Source organism: Pyrus communis, chromosome 1 (genome assembly GCF_963583255.1).
Source record: "Pyrus communis chromosome 1, drPyrComm1.1, whole genome shotgun sequence".
NCBI lineage: Eukaryota > Viridiplantae > Streptophyta > Magnoliopsida > Rosales > Rosaceae > Pyrus > Pyrus communis.
Window position 1 is genome coordinate 699,286 of NC_084803.1, and position 18,850 is coordinate 718,135.

Consider the following 18,850-nt stretch of genomic DNA (forward strand, 5'->3'; position numbering starts at 1 on the left):
CTATTAGTTTACCGAAATGCCACTACATGCTCCACCAAAAATAATGTTTTTCCAAACCTATTGTGAATCTTGAAGTCGCAAAAGGGCACAAACCGAACCATGCCTTAAATGGAAAGTTGTTGGCGACGTGGGCCGCGGCCCGAGAGGTTTTTTTAACTACAAAGGTCACACTGTTACTTGATATAATTAATTTATTAATATTATAATAAGTAAATTTATTTTTGAAATTATAACATATCATTTTTGTTTATTGCAAAAATTATAATAAGTGTGAGCTCTGAGATAAAAAGCTACGTACATGGTATGCATTTCGTTATATTACTGTCGCGAGTTACCTTAATAATAGGGTTTTTGTGCCATATAAATCGTTCTTTTAAGGAGTTAAGGAAAAACTTGAGCCGCGTGTTTACCTTTAACGGTGATTCAAGCCCTAGTGCCGTAGTGCGTAACGCGCGGCCTTGTTCTACATATGCACACGCACACAGTGAACCCGCTCTCCATGATGACGGAACCCAAAAGCAAAGACTCACCGCATCATATAAAATCCGACGCCTGAGGAGAAAAAGCAAAACGCACATACAAATGGCAATTTAAAGTTTTAAACGGCACAAACACCTGTCTCTCTCTCTCTCTCTCTCTCACGCCGCCGATAACGTAACGGTTCTTTGAAACTTTCGGCGGAAAATCCGAGCTGTTCGGCGATTCGAGTTCTCTAGTAACTTTCACTTTCAGTGTTTTTCTTTTCAAACTGTTGATTCCGTTCAATTTTCAAATTTGTCTTTGAGAGGTACTCTCTCTCTCTCTCTCTAAAAATCTAATTGCTACTGTTTATCTTTTGAATATTTTCTTGAAAACCGATTTTATTTCATGAAAAATGAGATTGGATAATGTATCGACTCTTTTCAGCATCAGATTATTGGATTCTTAATTTCCCTTTTAGAAATGTAAATGATTTTTTTGCCTATTATTTTCATAATTTTTTTTGCTTTTAGTTCTTGTAATTTCTATATTGTCTGCAAAATTTAAGAAATTTTAATTTCTGTGCGGTATAATCGTATGCTTCAGCGGCTGTTCTTACAAATCTGGTTGTGCACTGAGCTCAGGGGATTTTGCTAATCCCAAATTCAATTCAAATCCAACTGCGCTCAGATACATTTTCGTTTCGGTTTCCAGGAATTTAGAAAATATTCTGTTCAAATACTTACAAATTCCTGGAAACCGAAACGAAATTTTTTTTAATCTGAGGATCAACATTTTATGATTTATGAAAGCAACAAAAAATGAGTCCATTATTTTTGTTAAGAATCTGAATATTGTATCAGCTCTACCTGTTGTGAACTTGTGATTTTGTTCTGCTCTTAATTTGTTTAGTGATTTTGTTTATCTAAAACAAATCCAATTTGCACTGCTACTAAGGTTCAAGAAGTATATTTGATATGTTGTTTGTCGAAAATTTGGTAGTTGCATGGTATAGAAGTGAGCTATTTTATGTTTCTTTTGTTACTCCAGACGATTTGTTTGACCAAGCGCTTATTTTCTTTTGTATGGGCAGGTATAAAGAAGATGATAGGATCCTTTCTTACCAGAACACTTGTGTATGTCATCGATTGGCCTTCGCTTTAGGTTGCGTTTCAAGGGACGTTTGATTATTTTCAAATCTAATTCCCGGGTTTTATGTCTTGGCATTTGACAGGATGGCTCTTGGATATGCTTATCCAGCTTATGAGTGCTACAAAACTGTTGAAAAGAACAAGCCAGAGATTGAACAGCTTCGCTTTTGGTGCCAGTATTGGTATAAACCCCGTCTTGTGTCTAAGATAGTCTTCTATTTGTCCTTATGATTCTTAGCGATGACCCGCTTTTCATCCTTGAATTTCAGGATTTTGGTGGCTGTTTTGACTGTTTGTGAGAGAGTTGGTGATGCTTTTGTTTCATGGTGGGGATTTGGATTGGAATGCTGAGAGAATTTAAATATGCTTTTTTGTGCCACTTCTTCGTCTCATTCTGTTTTTTTTTTCTTGAAGGGTTCCAATGTATAGCGAAGCTAAGTTGCTCTTCATTATATATCTGTGGTTTCCTAAAACAAAGGTATAGGATTCCGTAAGGGTTTTTGGACTCAGATTATCAGCTTATTTAATTTTTTGTTTGCCCTTTTATTACTAGTATACCTTTCCTCATGCTCACAACCATCTCCGTGTTGCAGGGTACGACCTATGTGTATGATTCCTTCTTTAGACCATATCTTGCGAAGCATGAAAATGAAATTGATAGGAACTTGTTGGAACTGAGAACTAGAGCTGGTGACATGGCAATTTTGTATTGGCAAAGAGCTGCAAGCTATAGTCAGACGAGAATATTTGACATTTTGCAGTATGTTGCCGCACAATCGACACCAAGCCCTCGCCCTGCGCAGGTATTATGATATGATTCGGACTTGGTGTTTTCAGTTTTACCATTATGTCCCATCACTATTGATTGCAACATCGCCAATCTTGGCATCCAGTCCGTTGGAGCAAGTTATCCAAACGTTATTGTCTTTCTATCATTCAGATATTTATTTTTTGTGCGTGTTGAATTGTTATGTTGGTGTTTTACTATGCTTTGCCCTTTCATCGTCTTTTCTTTAAATTAGTCTTTTCAACCTTTCAAGTACTTTTTTCAAGGTTATTTTGTTTGAACTTGGGGATATTATGTGTGTGTGTGTGTGTGTGTGTGTGTATTTCTTCCATTTAGTTATAGTTGATCGTTCATGCCTTGGTGAGGTTGGTACTGGATTGGAAGTCATCCTACCTTAGATGAAATGCTGTGTTGATTCACGAGTTATTGATTGTATGTCACATCTCTTTAATACTCTGCATTCCGCTATGCATGTGTGTTACTCTTGAAATTGCAGCCACAACAAGGTGTTAGGCGCCAACCGCCTGCTGGTCGCCAACCCCCTGCTGCTTCAGCTCCAAGTCGCCAAGCAGCTGCAACAACGCAAGCACAGCCTGAAGAACCGCCGTCTCCCACTTCCAGTACTTCTTCAAGCAAGGACCAAAAGGAGATTGCCGAAGCCTTAGCATCTTCACCAAACCCTAAACCTGCCCCGCAAGCAGCAGGTTCAGTTACTCTAAAAGCAACAGCAACAGCAGCTGCATCTGAATCATCGAGCCAAGCTACCCCAACTGAAGAGGTTGCACCAATGCAGATTGACGCAGTGCCATCCTCTTCAGCGACTGAAGAGACAAATCCTCCCCCGAAAGAGACAGTTATGGAGGAAACCATTCGGGTCACACGTGGAAGGTTGAGGAAAGCTCGTAATGCAGGAAGCCGTTGAAATTTCACGTTTTTAGATTTGCGTAGGTGGACAAAAGACGGCTATTTGAACGGCTGTTTCATTCGTTTTTTTTCATCGTTGAACGCAATTCAGCAGATAAAAAGGGTTCTGATATATTGTAGGGGCTGATTGAACAATTACCAGAATATAACGAACGTGGTATTGGAATCGGAGTTGAGTCAGGAGAAAGATGAATCAGGTGTTGATGTATATAAATTTGGGTTATGATAAGTAATTTGAAATAATCTAAATTGAAAGCACCAAATCTTTATTTGTTGGTTATAGACGGGATATCATTTGTGGTTAAGTTTGAACTTTTGAACGCCACTTCATCAGGTCAAGATGTCGGAAAAACTTTAGTAAGGCAGGGCGACCAAGTGCATTGACATTGTACCTACTTGGACGGGGTGAGATGATACATGAATATAGGGCTTGTTTTTGTTTTTTTGAGGGTGAATTCTAAGGTCTACCCGTCTAATCATATGACTGACCAACTACACACACATGAGAGCCCCTTATATTGGATTAGGATTCTTTTCGCATCCCTTCCATCTGGATTATCCGGATCCTTTAATCCTATTCGTTCAACCGAACATTGAATGACAAGGAATTAACTAAACTTTATTTTCTTTTTTCGCTTTTTCATGTTCATCTTCTACTCCTTTCTCACACTTTCTCTCTCTCTCTCTAACTCTCTTCTTTCTCAATCTGGGAGGACTTGGTTCCAGTTTTGGGCAACCGAAGTCTGGAAGACGACGGTGTGGGAGTGGTGGGTCGGCAGTTGGAGCCAACACCAATCGGAGAACGCAGAGATTTGAAGGATTCAGAGGAAAGGGATCCAGGGAGAATTTCAACTGCTCTATATTGTCTTTTCTCCTGTCCTACCACACCTCATTTTCTCTTCATGTGATAAATGATTTGACCAGCCACGTGGTGACTCTACACCGAAATTTTTCTCCTAAAATTAAGATGGGCTGGACCCAGCTGAACGAGATATTGGGCTTCCATAATGCGAAATTCAAAAGATTTCATTTTTGTTTTTCACCAGCAAAGGAAGGGAGCCACGTAGGAGGGAGGAACGTTGAGTTGAGTTTGTGATAGAAAAAGCTCTTGAGAGTCTGGTGGTTGAAATTAGAGGTAACTGCCAACCCCACATATCCCAAACTCCACCATCGCCTTGCAATTTCTTCTTCTCCTTCCGTCTTCTTCAAACTTCAGTTTCAGTAAATAGACGTGGAAATGTCACAAGCACCCTCACTCCCCCGTCTTCGCTCTCCCTTCCTTTCTTGCCCCCTCAAGCTTTCCAACTCCCCTTCTTCCTTCTGCGCGTCCCACAAGTTTGCAAGAAATCAACGGTCACCGAAGTCGTATCCATGCATCAGAGCCATTGATCTCGATCAAAACACGGTTCTCTTTTCTCTAATTGTCAACTTTTCCGTTAATTTTGAACTTTTTTCCTTTTTTTTTTCTTTCAATAATTTTGTGTGGAATCTGAAGTAGGCATGAATTTGCAGGTAGTTGCAATCTCAGTTGGGCTTGTGAGTGTTGCCGTCGGGATTGGCATTCCGGTTTTCTACGAAACACAGATCGACAGTGCTGTGAGTTCTTTCAACTTCCCAGTATCTAATTTTGATTGAATAAGTTGTATTAATATATATTAATAATGCTAACTGCAGGCAAAGCGAGACAACACTCAGCCATGCTTCCCTTGCAATGGAACCGGCGCACGTAAGTATAGTATTTTTCGTCAAACGATACGATATATACAAAAATACTTCTACAACTTGGTAGCGAACTCACTCACAAATTTATATCGTCTTACATCAGTGTGAGCGCCTGCAGTAACTAATATTAACAACTTGGTAGCTGTGTTTTTTTAATCAAATATTAAACATCTTGTAAATTTGTGGTTTCGAATTTATTACATTGTTCTTGTTATACCCTCGAATTCATGTGGCATGGCGTTTACATTTAGGTGTCGTGATGAAAATTATGTGTCGCAGAAAAATGCAGATTTTGCACGGGAAGTGGGACGGTGACAGTAGAGCTTGGCGGGGGTGAGAAAGAGATGTCCAACTGCATCAACTGCGAAGGGGTCGGTTCGTTTACGTGCACAACATGTCAGGGTTCTGGGATTCAGCCTCGGTACCTTGATCGCAGGTGCGATGATTCTTGTATTTGGATCATATTCGGTCTATCAGTATGCATGAAACTAACTCATTTGTGAATATTTTGTTGTCCTTCAGAGAATTCAAAGACGATGACTGATCGAGGTCTGCTATATATTGCTAAGAAGAGTAAATGATTGTCGAGAAGAAATCTTCACTTTTTTTGTTCTTGTTTTTTTTACACTTAATCAGTCCAATTGCTTTCATGTGATCATTCAGATATGAATTAGCAGTTTTCTAACTTGCCCTCCTCTTCTTTGCCCTTCTCTTCTTCTCTTGTGCTTCTTGTGTTTCATCTAGTATTTTTTTCTTGAATCAATGTACTGAATGGGAAATATTGGCTTAAGGGTTTAAATCTTCTACCAAAAATAATATAAATGTCTTTGTGCAAAACTCATTGATCCACTATTATTCAGCACTGATATTATCATCAGTTTATATTTAAACACTTGCTAGGAGCACACTAACACAACCAATGTGGAGTTTAATTGCAAAAGACATCGATGTTATTAGTAGCAAAACCGTTTATGTATTGTAATTTGTTACACTTCTACGTAATAAACTCCGCTACACGATTTCGGGAGAAAGATATTTGCATAAACAGCATGACTGGGCTCTAGAGTAGCTCTCACACGGTTAAAATCACATGAGATCTAGTGAGACCGAAATACAATAAAGTCTTTGAAATAAATAAAAAATACAGTAAAGTCATGGTTTTGGAAGAGATGCCCCACATAAAAAACAAGCACCAATTTTAAAATTGTTGGGCTTTTGTTAAAATCTTGTCGGTGAGGCCCGAACTTGAATAGAGCCCGGCCCGCGCGTATCGTTGAACCCCGTCTTCCTCTTAGTCCTGACTGGCCGCCACTGGGTAGGGAGAGAGAGTTTGGAACGACGTCGGATCGAGTTGGCGGCACCTGGATTCCAACTAGGGTTTTGCAGAGTTCCAAACTTTCAAACCAGAAAGAGAGAGAGAGAGAGAGAGAGAGAGAGCGAGAGATGCTGTACATAGTAGGACTGGGATTGGGGGACGAGAAAGACATAACTCTGAGAGGATTAGAGGCTGTGAAGAAATGCGACAAAATTTTCATCGAAGCCTACACTTCCCTCCTCTCATTTGGCATCTCCTCCGACGGCCTCTCCACCCTCGTACTCTCTCCCTCTCTACTTCTCTATTTGTTTACAGAACTTGTTCAACTTTTTCAAAAAAAATTGAAATGGAAGTTTGATTGCAGGAAAAGTTGTACGGAAAACCAGTGATACTTGCGGATAGAGAAACGGTGGAGGAGAGGGCCGACCAGATTCTAACTGCAGCTGCTGCTTCCGACGTCGCCTTCCTTGTCGTTGGCGATCCTTTTGGGTATGACCAATCTCTCTGCAGAACTAGAAAAATCTTGTATGCGTGGAATTTATTTATTTTACTAGGAATTGGGGAAGTAATTAAAATTTAGTTTCCAAGAATGTCGGAATTATGATCGAAATAATGGTGACTTAATCAATTGAGCATTTTGGAATTATATAATTGTGTGTAATGGATCCAAAAGCTATGAGGAATGTCTTCGCACGCTAATTACTGCATTCTTTCTTGCGTAATTTGATCTAAAACGCAGAGCTACGACACACACTGATCTTGTCGTTCGAGCCAAGAAGTTGGGGATTGATGTCAAGGTGGTGCACAATGCGTCGGTGATGAATGCAGTTGGAGCCTGTGGATTACAACTCTACCACTACGGAGAGACAGTTTCAATACCATTCTTCACCGAGACATGGAGGCCTGATAGCTTTTATGAGAAGATTCAGAAAAATCGTGCGCTTGGACTGCATACGCTATGCTTGTTAGGTTCGGTTCTAGATACTTAAAAAACTGACACCACTTGATGCTTATCTTACTATACACTCATCACAAATTATTTTCGCTGTAGACATACGGGTGAAGGAACCGACTCTGGAATCGTTGTGCAGGTTTAGGTTTTGTGTGTGATTTAGGTTTTGTGTGTTTTTGTGCTTCCACGATTGCATAGGCTTATTTTTGTTACTTGCCTCCCTTTCAGAGGAAAGAAGCAGTATGAACCGCCTAGATATATGTCGATAAACACTGCAATTGAGCAGCTTCTGGAGGTTGAGCACAATCGAGGAGAATCTGGTAACCATGTCATTTTTTCAGATCTTTACTTCAAACGTGATTGTTACCTATTGTCTGGCCTCTGCACAATAAAACCGTTGCTACATTTTTTTATTCTTGCATTACCTTGCAGCATATAATGAAGACACGATGTGTGTTGGGCTTGCTCGGCTGGGAAGTGAGGATCAGAAGATCATTTCTGGTACAATGAGGCAACTGCATTCGGTTGATTTTGGAGTGCCCCTCCATTGCCTTGTTATAGTAGGCAAAACTCATCCAGTGGAAGAAGAAATGCTGGATTTTTACAGACATTCGGAAGAGAATAATCATGGCACTGTATGATTATAACGCTGATAGGACGGCATTTACCTGATCTACTTTTCTATAGTGAACTGTTGTACCATATGCAGCAGAGACAGAATAGGAGGCTACGGTTACTTGGCTTTCAAGAGAGATCGGAAGATAGGTTGTTGTATGACGCCAAACTGCTGTCATGCTGCGCAATCCGATTTTGTGAATCGAGTTTTGTCGAGTTGCTGGAATACATTATGTGCCGTATTAATTTCACTTCTCTTCAATTTTGAGCGAAATACATTTGTCGTGACTATTTCTCATTGTGTGTATGCTTATTCAGAGATGAATAATATTGAGACCTTGCTAAAAGAAAAGCCATATTATGAACATGTGCCATGAGTTTCATCCTAATCTCTAACCAGATATTACAAGTGCTGCCTTTGGTGAAACGACATCTCTTCAAAACATGATTTTGGTGCCTTCAATTCTCCTCCCCGTTTGACGGAATACGATCGACGTTTTACGAAGCCGCATGATTGTATTCTGTCAAACATGGAGGAGAATCGAAGTCGTGTTCAGAATTTCTGAATTGCCTTTTAACAAAAGCTGGATCGTCGACTGCACATTCGTACCAGAAATCGGTTTGCCTTCCTGTCTGTGGCCAGTTGGACGGTTAAAATCATCTGTTCCTCTCAAATATCCAACGGCAAACACAGGTCTTCGTCATTTCTGAATTACAGCAGATCTGTCCGTTCGTTTTCCCAGCCCGCACGAGGGCTATTTCCGTCATTTGACAACGATTATCCCGCCAAACCATCCAAACAAAGCACCAAACTCCAAAAATAAAAAAATAAAAAAAATAAAAAAACAGAAAAAGACCGCGAAATTGACCTCTCGTCTCGGTTGTCAACCGTGTAAAATCTGAAGGCCGATCCGAGAGGGAACGCCAATCATCGCTTAATCAGACGTTAATCTCCTCCGAAACCTCGATTAATGTCTGTTTGTCTTGTCACAATGTGTTAAGACAGATCTCTTAATATTTGCCTACCTCTTGTGGTTTTAGTTGGTCCAGAAAAATGGGAGCTAAACCGAGGTGCAAGGGGTGGTGGGTGTGGGTGCTCGTGCTCGTGATCCTCGCTCTCGTCGCCGGCGGGGTCATTTTCGCGGTCGTCAAGAAAATAAAGAAAAACTCCGGCGATGACGACGGTGCGGTTCCAGGGCCTCCCGGCGCCATTACCCAGAAATACTCCGACGCTCTCAAAGTCGCCGTCCAATTCTTCGACGTCCAGAAATGTACCTTTCTCTCTCTACATTCGCAACGTGTTCATTTTTTTTTCACTAAATAATTAGTTAATTCACATTATTAGTATCACCCAATGCCTCAATTGGTAAATGTTTGATCTTTGTTTTGTTATTTTTCGTCTTTTGCATTGCGAGTTTTCGATGTATTAATTTCCAGTTTACTAAATGTTGTACGTATAGTGCTTGACCTGTAATGATGTTGTGGGTGATTGTCATATGTAGCCGGTAAGCTGGTGGATAACAAGATATCGTGGAGAGGGGATTCGGGTCTGAAAGATGGAAGCGATGCGAAGTTGGATTTGTCCAAGGGAATGTATGACGCTGGGGATCACATGAAGTTCGGATTTCCAATGGCGTATACCGCCACGGTGTTGTCGTGGGCGATTCTTGAGTATGGTGATCAGATGGATGCGGTGAATCAGTTAAAAACTTCTCGAGCCTCTCTCAAGTGGATCACTGACTTCCTTGTCAATGCTCATCCTAAGGACAATGTGCTCTACATTCAGGTTCGTATAACGTTGAATTATATTCATTACGTGCAAATCGCAATGCTTATGAAGCGTTTTTGACTTGCCAATTCATATTCTGGGGCAGGTGGGTGACCCTAAAAAGGACCATGAATGTTGGTATAGGCCGGAAGACGTGACTGAGAAGAGGCCGGCAACACAGGTCAACACTTCCGCTCCGGGAACGGAGGTAGCAGCTGAAACTGCAGCAGCTATGGCTTCAGCATCTCTCGTCTTTAAGAAAAGTGATGCCAAATATTCAGATACGCTTCTTTCGCATGCCAAAAAGCTGTTTACTTTTGCTGACAAAAACAGAGGCTCTTACAGTGAAAGCATCCCCGAGGTCCAGAAATTTTACAATTCAACGGGATATGGAGATGAGCTTTTGTGGGCAGCAGCCTGGCTTTACCATGCGACTGGGGATAAGGAATACCTTGATTACGTCACAGGGGAGAATGGAGAGGAATTTGCTCAATTTGGTAAACCGACGTGGTTCAGTTGGGATAACAAGCTTGCAGGAACCCAGGTATGTTGAGAACCATCATTTCTTTGTTTTTCTGCTGTGTTTTAATCTGTCAAATGCCACAGTAGAATGCGACTCGCCCGAGAAACTATTATTTGACAATGTGTTGCTCTTCCTGGATTACTATAGTAGCTATATTTGAAGGACTTTCATTTGTAAGATAAGATACCATTATACTCGAGTAAAATTCGTCTTTCAGTCTTGTGAACAACTCTGCATTTTTACTGCAGGTTTTGCTCTCCAGGTTGACCTTCTTTGGTGGGAAGGACACCTCAGACAATTCTGGCCTTCAAAAGTACAGGAAAACAGCTGAAGCTGTTATATGTGGCTTCCTGCCAAACTCGCCAACGGCCACGAGCAGCAGAACAGACAGTAATCTTCTTCTCTATTGTCATATGACATGGATTATCGTGCATACCTTTTCTCCTTCTTGTTAAAACAAAAGCATTGCTCTTGCTACCCTGCCTCGAGATTAGTTCTCCAGAACTATATCAACGCCTCTTCTACATTGTAATGCACCAATTAATCTAAGATGTTATATTACTGATAACTTTATAAACACTAACCAATCTAACAGCCTCCGTTGTAGATAAACTCCTCTACCGTTCATAATAACTGATTCACACTTCAAAACAATTAGGGAGGATAAACACAATTGCTTGCTATTGTGTAGAAGAAAGTGATACTTATACTAGGCAAACATGAAGCTCTACAAATTTCAGAAATTTTCAAGCTATCGAGCATGTGTCCACGGTTGGAAATGTTATTCTCTTTTGTATCCTTTTAGCTTTATGCACCACACTCAAATCATCTAGGCTGGTTTGCATATGCTCGTAATTCAGTTCTTCTTGCCGTGTCTCTCATTCTCCTTGGCTTACCATCATGGTGTCCGCATTGCAGATGGTCTGATCTGGGTCAGTGAATGGAATGCTCTGCAGCAGCCGGTTGCTGCTGCTTTCCTAGCTGCTCTTTACAGTGACTACATGCTTACATCTGGCTCCACAAAACTAGAATGCGATGGAGAAACCTATAAGCCATCGGATATTCGGAAATTTGTTAGATCTCAGGTATGCTTTCTGATTTGTCTCAAGTAGATTTTGCATATATGCGCAGATGTTAGCAACAAACAGCCGCAACCTTCATAAACGTCTATTCATTCCTAAAGTGTTCCAAATTTTATAGGCGAATTATGTCTTGGGCGACAATCCTATGAAAATGAGCTACCTTGTCGGGTACGGGGATAAATATCCCAAATACGTACACCATAGAGGAGCGTCTATCCCGGCTAATAAGAAGACTAGCTGCAAAGAGGGATTCAAGTACCTTGACTCAACCAAACCCAACCCTAATGTAGCCGTTGGAGCACTTGTCGGCGGGCCATTCCTAAACGAAACATACATTGATGCCCGGAACAACTCGAGGCAAGGGGAGCCGAGCACATACAACAGTGCTGTCGTTGTTGGCCTTCTGTCAAGTCTGGTGACCACCTCTTCGGCAGTTAAATCCTTCACCTAGAGAGTCCTAGATATCGACCAACAAAAAAAAAAAAAAAAAAAAAAAAACAAGAGATTCCTAGATAACTAATTATAATTGTTTGTATTATATATATTATACTGCTGTGTACCTGTTTGTATGCATGCCTTGTTACTACTCACAAGTTACTGATGTAGTGCAGTAGTACGTAGTTTACTTTCCAATGATTTGGGCTATTACTTTACTATCTGAGCTTTTCTTTGTTTTGGTAAAGTGATATTTTGATCTACCCTAACTTAGGAGGAAGGGGATTTGAATTTGTGTGGTATAATGTTCTTGCCAATTAATCTAATGTTGCGAGTTTACAGCTTTTGTGGTTGGACTTTTGAAAATTCAAGTTTTCTCATATTTCACTCTGTTTTCTAGTTTTATGATTGAATGAATCAGAAAAGATTAGAAACAGAAACATGAGTGCAAAGAAATCGGAAATGTAAAAACTACTATTCGAAAAAGGTCAAATAAGCAAATTAAACAATCATCTTGAATAAGAATTATACATCATTTATGTAATGTGGATTCCAAAAAGTTTTGAATTAAAATCACGTGGGTATCGTTCGACATTAGTGCATATAGTTCTTCATGTTTATGATAACAGGGTTAAATATTAGGATTAAGGGAAAAGGTTAAAATTGGGAGTGGCAACTATAGGATTTGCAGAGTCATATGACACCACCACTTGTTTATCCATGTATAGAACCATGGAAACTCAAAGGAAGTTCCCTGCTCCTTCTCTCTTTTGGGTCTCAATCAACTACTTTCTTACCTTTTACGCTACGTCATTGTGACGCTGTTTACACAATATTGTATACTTTATTCTTTTTAATTAACAAATGTTGACTCGTTTGAGATATAATGCCTATGTGAATTATCTCACAAGTAGCATAATCATGGTTGGATGAAAGCTCTTCTCACTTTATAAGTAGTCTTCTCCCTTGTCAATATGCAATACCCACATGGGTTTTCACGAGTGCATTGTCCTTAGGCTCTCATCTCATCCACGACATCCATGGCCTCATGGCCATTAGCACCAAGAAAAGGAGAGGGCCACTTGCTTTTCCACCGTAACTTTTCGCTTTCCTTTTGTACACTGGGCAGTTTGTGAATGGTACGGTCAATGACAGGTGTCATGTCCACTACTTTGCATGATGAACGACCTTAGCCTAGATACCAACCAAGCCACCACCCAAAAATAATCTCCAGAGTCGAGGTCCAAACACTCTTCAAACCACTCACTCAAAGAATGGATAAAGAGTAGGAAAATATCAACAGAATTAGTTCAATTCAATGTGTTGAGAACGAAAGAGTGAATTTAGATAAACATTCAATATCCAATGCTAAAAGAACTCTTAAGTTCACCCTTTCTTTTGAAATTCTCCCTTACAACGTTATTCGACCGATCAATATTTGTCTCGTGTAATTAAAAAGTGAATTACCTGTCTAATAGGAGCTTGAGCACGCGTTGAATTGGTGATAAAAGAATATCTTTGCTCCCACTTGGTTCAAGAAGTATCGCTACTTGGTATTACTAATCCGGTTATGTTGGAACACTTAAATTGATTTTCGTCTTGAGCCTTGATAGTTTTCTTGGTTCACTCTCGTTTCTAGTTCTATCCTGATCTTCTTTCTTCTATTTACCAATACAATACGTTAAATCTAGTACGTGTCAATCGTATCATATTCATATATATTAAATTAAATGAATTTGTAATACAACGTAACCCGTCATTTTATATTTCACCTCTTTCTTAATTGTCTACGTAATGTTCCTCTCCACATCACTATCAGTCCTTTCTTTCATGAAAACAACTTGCAACAGCCAATCAATTTTTGAAACTATATTATGAATGGAATCAATAGAATATACAAACATCATGAATAACCGACGTGAAGAAGTAGTAATCAAATCACAGGTATTGTGATCCAGGTCAGACTCTAATTAGCAAAAAAAAAAAATCACAGGAAAAAAAAAAAAAAAAATACAAAAGCGTGACCACAGCTAAATAAAACAACTGTGTTGTTGGCACTTTTCTAATGGAGCTCACATCTAACAATGGTTGACTGCTATTGCTTAATTGTGTGTATTTTAAGAAAACAAATCTGCTGTATTAATCTAACGGTCATAAATCCTCCACGACGACATGATAGACTGGTCAACGTGCAATGTCTGACTTTGCCGTGTATTCCAGTTGTTGCTCCATCTCCCAACTCAGTCCACAATGCTTTGGAGCATATTCCTGCAGGTTTGTTCAATCAACATCTAAAAACCCCATCTGAATCATGCCATCCAAATGGACGGCTCAGATCTCATTAGTCATATCATTTAGCACTTTTTCTCAAGTGCCTTTACCTACAGGTACTTAGTACTGGTTTGGTATAAATGTGCATTTATACCAAAATGGATATAAAAAAAGACTGAGCTAAAAAAGGTGTTTGGTAAACACTTAAAAACAGCTTATTTTCACAATTTTGGATGAAAAAAAAAACTGAAAATGTGAAACAACAAAAATGAGCTTATTCTCACATCACAGCAGAAACAGTTTTTTTTCAAAGCACAACAATACCAAACCAGCTCTTAGTGGTAACCTATTTGACTGTTGGATCAAAATCGAACCATCTTCGGACAAGCTTTTGAATAAAATTTAGGGAACTTTAACAAAAAGTTTTCGGTACTGTTCACTTTAACAAAAAACCATATTTCTACACTAAAAAGTTAATTATGGTATTGTTCGTTTTACCTTTTATTTTGTCCTTATCGTTAAAACTCAAAGTTTTTAAACTCTTTTCATTTAAATTTAACAGTCAAATATGTGTCGACATTGAGTGCCTGTAAGTATTAAGAACAATGGATCTTTTAGCTTTGACAATTACAAAGTACCTCTAGTTTGCACATGAGTTCGTGGGGTGTTTCGGCAGAGACAATAATGTGACGAGCTGCAGGGTCAATGAAACCTTCATCCACAGCCTTGTCTATGAAGGATAGTAGTGAGTTGTAGTATCCATCCACGTTTAACAACCCCACCTGCATCATCCAAAATATTAACTTCTTAATTAATTAACATCTAATTGTAACTAAACCTACTTAATTTACAAAGACCAAAGGTGAATTTCTAGTTTGCTTATTACTAATTACCGGTTTGTCATGGATTCCCAACTGCGCCCAAGTGATCACTTCCAACAGTTCTTCCAAGGTACCATAGCCACCTACAATCAAACATATGAATGATTTATTTGGGAAGTGCTTTTTTAAATTAATAATGCATTGTCATAAAGAAAATTTAAACACATAATAATGCGCGATAGTTTGAAATAAAGTCACATTGATATTTTGGATATAAATAAATTCATTTCATCTTGTTACATAACGTGATTAGTTTAAGACGTTACTACCGTACCTGGCAAGGCAATAAAGGCATCAGCTTGGCGAGCCATTTCTGCTTTGCGTTGGTGCATGCCTGATACAGCTCTTACTTCTCCCACTGGCTCTCCTGTGATCTGAGATTATAAAATAATTATTTATTTTAGTATCTTCACTTAACACTAATAAAAGAATAAACAAATACATAATAATTAAGAAATTAAAATACCTCTCTTGGCATGAGAGTTGTGGGAATTACTCTGCAAATCAATGAAAGCAAAATACAAATCAAGATCGGAAATGAATAAAAATTTCAGAAAAGGCAGGGCAGATAGAGAGAGAGTGACAAGAATTTTACCCCAACACGTGGCGGCCACCATCATAGACAACTTGGGAGACCTGACCCATCAGTCCAATGCTTCCTCCTCCATAAACCAAGTCGATGCTTCTTTCAACCTGCAAAAAGATATCCTCTTTCCATCATTTACATCTCCTCTTTTTATATTTTTTATATTTTATCTTTTTCTTGTTAAAAAATATTAATGTAATATATTAACGTGATTGTGACCGTAACCGTTCAAATAAAAAGAGATAAAAGGAAAGAATCATACTCCCCTTCAAACATCTCATCTAATTAATATAATTTATGGTCAAACACCTATCATTTACGCTATCGTAAATTAAATTAAACCCTATAATTACACTTTTTAATCCTTAATTAATCATCATTTTTCTCAATTATTCATAATCCACACATCACTATCATTCTAACTTTAACCATATAACTGTGACGGTATTTCAAATCAATCAATCATTGTCATACATCTAAAATAAATAACAAGAATTGGTTAGCTTAGGAAACTGATGCAAGAAATGGCTCCAAATCTCAAATATCCATGATCCAAAAGTTACCATCTTTTTATGAATTGGGATTTGAAAGATTGAAATTCAAAGACCAATGGCTCTAGCGTGTCTCATCATATGCTGCAACAATATCAGACCCAAGCGAAAAATGCTTTTGGGTCTCTCTAAATGGTTAAATTCTCAAAGTAACAAGCAAATGGGTACCTCAATCTTCGATTAATTTCCAAGAATGACACATAAATTTCGATTTTCATAACATGTAAGGGTAAAAAAGGGTATGAACTTTACAAAGAGTGAAGAGAGCAGTGAGAAATAAGGGTTACCAATTCTTTGCCGAGTTTAATGGCAGCGAGCTGGTAGCTCGGGTTCTTGCCAGCACTGCTGCCACAGAAAACGCAGATACGGCTGAATCTCGATTTCATTGCAATCTGCTGCTGATTTTCCATTGCAGAAAGCCCTGAATCCAACTGGGCTTTTTGCTTCGATTGAGAAATGTCGAGAGAGAGAGAGAGAGAGAGAGAATGAACGAACTGGAGAGAGAAAAGAGCTTAACGTGAAGGTGTTTGTTGTGTTCAACAGTCAAGCAATCGCTATGAAAGCCATTGACAAAAGTTGAGGGAATGAAATTAATGGTATTGGTTCTTTAATTTATACAGGCAAAATATTAATAATTTAAAGGAATGCCCCGCTCATCACCATCTCATTTTCTCGTTTCGTGATATTGTTTCGATAATGAATTTTACGTTGAAATTGACGTTTAGGGTGATTGATTGCTCCTAAATTTTTGGAAGAGAATGCCGGTGCGTATGGACAGAATAATTGTGCAGGGTCACAAAGCATAGTAGGATTCTTTTCTCTTTAGATTTCTCTCTATTTTTCTCTTTTATTTAAACGGTTATGATTAAGCAACAACATATCTTGTGCTGACTTCATAGAGAGAGAAATATAAAGAGGAAAGTGTGAGAGAAAAGAAAGGAATTTGAAAGGGGAAAGAATCCTAGTTCCACCATATCACAACTTGATGTGTTGTTTCTTTTTCAAATTTGAGTAATGATACACTCACCACATTATTTTTTATATCACATTTATATCATCTTTTTAATAGAGGTAGAACCTACCAACACATGTGGGTCTCATTTATATTAGAGAAATAATATAAATGTGATACGAGAAATCTGGTACGAATAACATTTTTGTTCAAATTTTGGTTTTAGTAGCTGATTTGTTGAAAGGAATTAGGAAATCAGTACTATATAAGGAAATTGCAAACCAAATCAGAAATGAGTTTAATGGGGTGTAATCAATTGAGATTAGAACTTTAAAAAAGAATTAAAAAATTTAGAGTTATTCGATCAAGATTTTAAATGAAATTGTAAAGATTTAACTATAAATATTCAATTAAGCTTTTGAAGTTAATATATATATATATATATATATATATATATATATATATATATTCAATATAAAACTATAAAATCTAGAGATATTCAACTAAAATTTGAAATAATTTTTAAAATTAATAGAGATTCATATATTCATATATTCAATATACGATTGTGGTTCGACCAGTAATTGAGATAATTTTATGTAATTTATCCTAATTAATAAGACAAGTGGCAAGCTATAATAGAATGGATAATAATGAAGTTGCGACCAACGAATATAAAAAATAAAATAAAAATTAAGAAAGGGTTTGAAGACTAAAGAAGAGAAGTTCCAACCCTTTAAGTTTTGAACTTGATCAAGTTTTAGGATTAGGATATTATCCATATCCTTTTTGTTGGGATCCATAAGATCAATAAATCGTATCTGTGCATTGCCATAAATCATTTTAAATTTTTTTTATTTACAAATATTAAACACAAATTGTATTTAACGAAAATTAACCATACAATGTAGGATGAACGAACACGATTGATTGATCATTCAAATCCCCACAAAGAAAATCCAGTGAGGATCCTCATCCCAAATTTTACTCTTCCCTGTTATAAAAACAACAATTTTATAAGAAACAAATCTTTGTTGGTATCTGGTGATGACATCCCCAGTTAGCGTGTGTGTGTGTATATCAGACTTGATTTATACATTAATATAATGATATTGGATATAACTACGTTAATTATCATAATTAATTGATATAAATTGTATTGTTTAACAGCTTCATCCCAGTTAATTGGGATGATGAGGTGGGCACGTACGTACTCGTCATTGACTGATAATTGTTTCTTAGTTTTCTTGATTTAAGCTTCGTCTACAAATGAAAATAATAATGCTTGTCGAATTAGTTTTATATATAATGCTGGTTAATCTTAAATAAATCAATAATTAATTCCACTTGTCAATAGTTGAACTGTAAACATGAGATAAGTAATGGGCCGCATCGGCAATGCATCAACAAGCTTGCAGTCTATGGTCACGAGGACATGCGTGCAATATGATAGATCCATTTGTTAATTATCATCAAATTTAAAACTAATACAAATAGTATAGTTATTAGTAGCCTGGCCAGATGCTTTATCGTGCAATGTTGTTCTCTCTTATCATTCAACTTGTAAATTAAATGAGGTTGTAGAATACGCATAAGCTTTGCTATACTATTTACAATTATATATATTAATTCATATTCATAGATAGATCTATATATTATTAAACTATACTTCAATTACATTCAAAATTGAGTACAGCTTCGAAGATCTTTCCTACGACTACACACATATATATAGTATTCTGTTTGAATATATTACTGCATAAGTTTTTTTTTTTTTTTTTTGTCGAAATAACTGCACAAGTATAATATAAAGATTTCTGCTCGACCTATTATTAATTCCAGGAAGGTTAATATTTTCACAATCTAATCACATGGC

General features: G+C 37.8%; 5 protein-coding genes across 5 annotated transcripts; 4 read left to right on the forward strand and 1 right to left on the reverse strand.

Annotated features, from left to right (window-relative positions):
• Positions 1-414: 414 nt before the first annotated feature.
• LOC137709866 (putative HVA22-like protein g) lies at positions 415-3,560 on the forward strand. The gene is made up of 7 exons (XM_068448844.1): positions 415-787; positions 1,553-1,595; positions 1,694-1,792; positions 1,880-1,936; positions 2,025-2,088; positions 2,204-2,413; positions 2,894-3,560. Exons 2-7 carry the CDS (start codon positions 1,564-1,566, stop codon positions 3,317-3,319), a joined length of 888 nt encoding a protein of 295 aa, XP_068304945.1. The 5' UTR covers positions 415-787; positions 1,553-1,563; the 3' UTR covers positions 3,320-3,560.
• An 849-nt stretch (positions 3,561-4,409) lies between these two features.
• On the forward strand, positions 4,410-5,874 carry LOC137712205 (protein SPA, chloroplastic). The gene is made up of 5 exons (XM_068451324.1): positions 4,410-4,726; positions 4,834-4,917; positions 4,996-5,047; positions 5,323-5,479; positions 5,566-5,874. The coding sequence occupies exons 1-5, from the start codon at positions 4,559-4,561 to the stop codon at positions 5,585-5,587; spliced, it is 483 nt and encodes a 160-aa protein (XP_068307425.1). The 5' UTR covers positions 4,410-4,558; the 3' UTR covers positions 5,588-5,874.
• Positions 5,875-6,353: 479 nt separating this feature from the next.
• Positions 6,354-8,292, forward strand: LOC137749016 (probable diphthine methyl ester synthase). Its single transcript, XM_068489198.1, has 6 exons — positions 6,354-6,636; positions 6,723-6,847; positions 7,098-7,327; positions 7,410-7,449; positions 7,539-7,630; positions 7,743-8,292. The coding sequence occupies exons 1-6, from the start codon at positions 6,487-6,489 to the stop codon at positions 7,949-7,951; spliced, it is 846 nt and encodes a 281-aa protein (XP_068345299.1). The 5' UTR covers positions 6,354-6,486; the 3' UTR covers positions 7,952-8,292.
• A 687-nt stretch (positions 8,293-8,979) lies between these two features.
• On the forward strand, positions 8,980-12,061 carry LOC137719721 (endoglucanase 2-like). The gene is made up of 6 exons (XM_068458758.1): positions 8,980-9,196; positions 9,428-9,711; positions 9,800-10,237; positions 10,465-10,606; positions 11,135-11,301; positions 11,417-12,061. Exons 1-6 carry the CDS (start codon positions 8,980-8,982, stop codon positions 11,747-11,749), a joined length of 1,581 nt encoding a protein of 526 aa, XP_068314859.1. The 3' UTR covers positions 11,750-12,061.
• Positions 12,062-13,733: 1,672 nt separating this feature from the next.
• Positions 13,734-16,581, reverse strand: LOC137713368 (cytokinin riboside 5'-monophosphate phosphoribohydrolase LOG3-like). The gene is made up of 7 exons (XM_068452660.1): positions 16,310-16,581; positions 15,481-15,578; positions 15,352-15,382; positions 15,160-15,259; positions 14,898-14,968; positions 14,643-14,786; positions 13,734-14,001 (listed from the first exon to the last, which is right to left on the reverse strand). Exons 1-7 carry the CDS (start codon positions 16,430-16,432, stop codon positions 13,918-13,920), a joined length of 651 nt encoding a protein of 216 aa, XP_068308761.1. The 5' UTR covers positions 16,433-16,581; the 3' UTR covers positions 13,734-13,917.
• Between the last annotated feature and the right edge of the window lie 2,269 nt (positions 16,582-18,850).

Bases quoted from the DNA above. Each gene is read 5' to 3' on its own strand.
- LOC137709866 (XM_068448844.1), top strand. From the start codon at position 1,564: ATGATAGGATCCTTTCTTACCAGAACACTTGT. The intron at 1,596-1,693 runs GTATGTCATCGA...GGCATTTGACAG, and splicing joins TTTCTTACCAGAACACTTGT to GATGGCTCTTGGATATGCTT. The intron at 2,089-2,203 runs GTATAGGATTCC...TCCGTGTTGCAG, and splicing joins TGTGGTTTCCTAAAACAAAG to GGTACGACCTATGTGTATGA.
- LOC137712205 (XM_068451324.1), top strand. From the start codon at position 4,559: ATGTCACAAGCACCCTCACTCCCCCGTCTTCGCTCTCCCTTCCTTTCT. The intron at 4,918-4,995 runs GTGAGTTCTTTC...TGCTAACTGCAG, and splicing joins AAACACAGATCGACAGTGCT to GCAAAGCGAGACAACACTCA. The intron at 5,048-5,322 runs GTAAGTATAGTA...TATGTGTCGCAG, and splicing joins TTGCAATGGAACCGGCGCAC to AAAAATGCAGATTTTGCACG.
- LOC137749016 (XM_068489198.1), top strand. From the start codon at position 6,487: ATGCTGTACATAGTAGGACTGGGATTGGGGGACGAGAAAGACATAACT. The intron at 6,637-6,722 runs GTACTCTCTCCC...GTTTGATTGCAG, and splicing joins CCGACGGCCTCTCCACCCTC to GAAAAGTTGTACGGAAAACC. The intron at 7,450-7,538 runs GTTTAGGTTTTG...CCTCCCTTTCAG, and splicing joins ACTCTGGAATCGTTGTGCAG to AGGAAAGAAGCAGTATGAAC.
- LOC137719721 (XM_068458758.1), top strand. From the start codon at position 8,980: ATGGGAGCTAAACCGAGGTGCAAGGGGTGGTGGGTGTGGGTGCTCGTG. The intron at 9,712-9,799 runs GTTCGTATAACG...ATTCTGGGGCAG, and splicing joins ACAATGTGCTCTACATTCAG to GTGGGTGACCCTAAAAAGGA. The intron at 10,238-10,464 runs GTATGTTGAGAA...TTTTTACTGCAG, and splicing joins ACAAGCTTGCAGGAACCCAG to GTTTTGCTCTCCAGGTTGAC.
- LOC137713368 (XM_068452660.1), bottom strand. From the start codon at position 16,432: ATGGAAAATCAGCAGCAGATTGCAATGAAATCGAGATTCAGCCGTATC. The intron at 15,579-16,309 runs GTAACCCTTATT...ATCTTTTTGCAG, and splicing joins TTAAACTCGGCAAAGAATTG to GTTGAAAGAAGCATCGACTT. The intron at 15,383-15,480 runs GTAAAATTCTTG...ATTGATTTGCAG, and splicing joins GGTGGCCGCCACGTGTTGGG to AGTAATTCCCACAACTCTCA.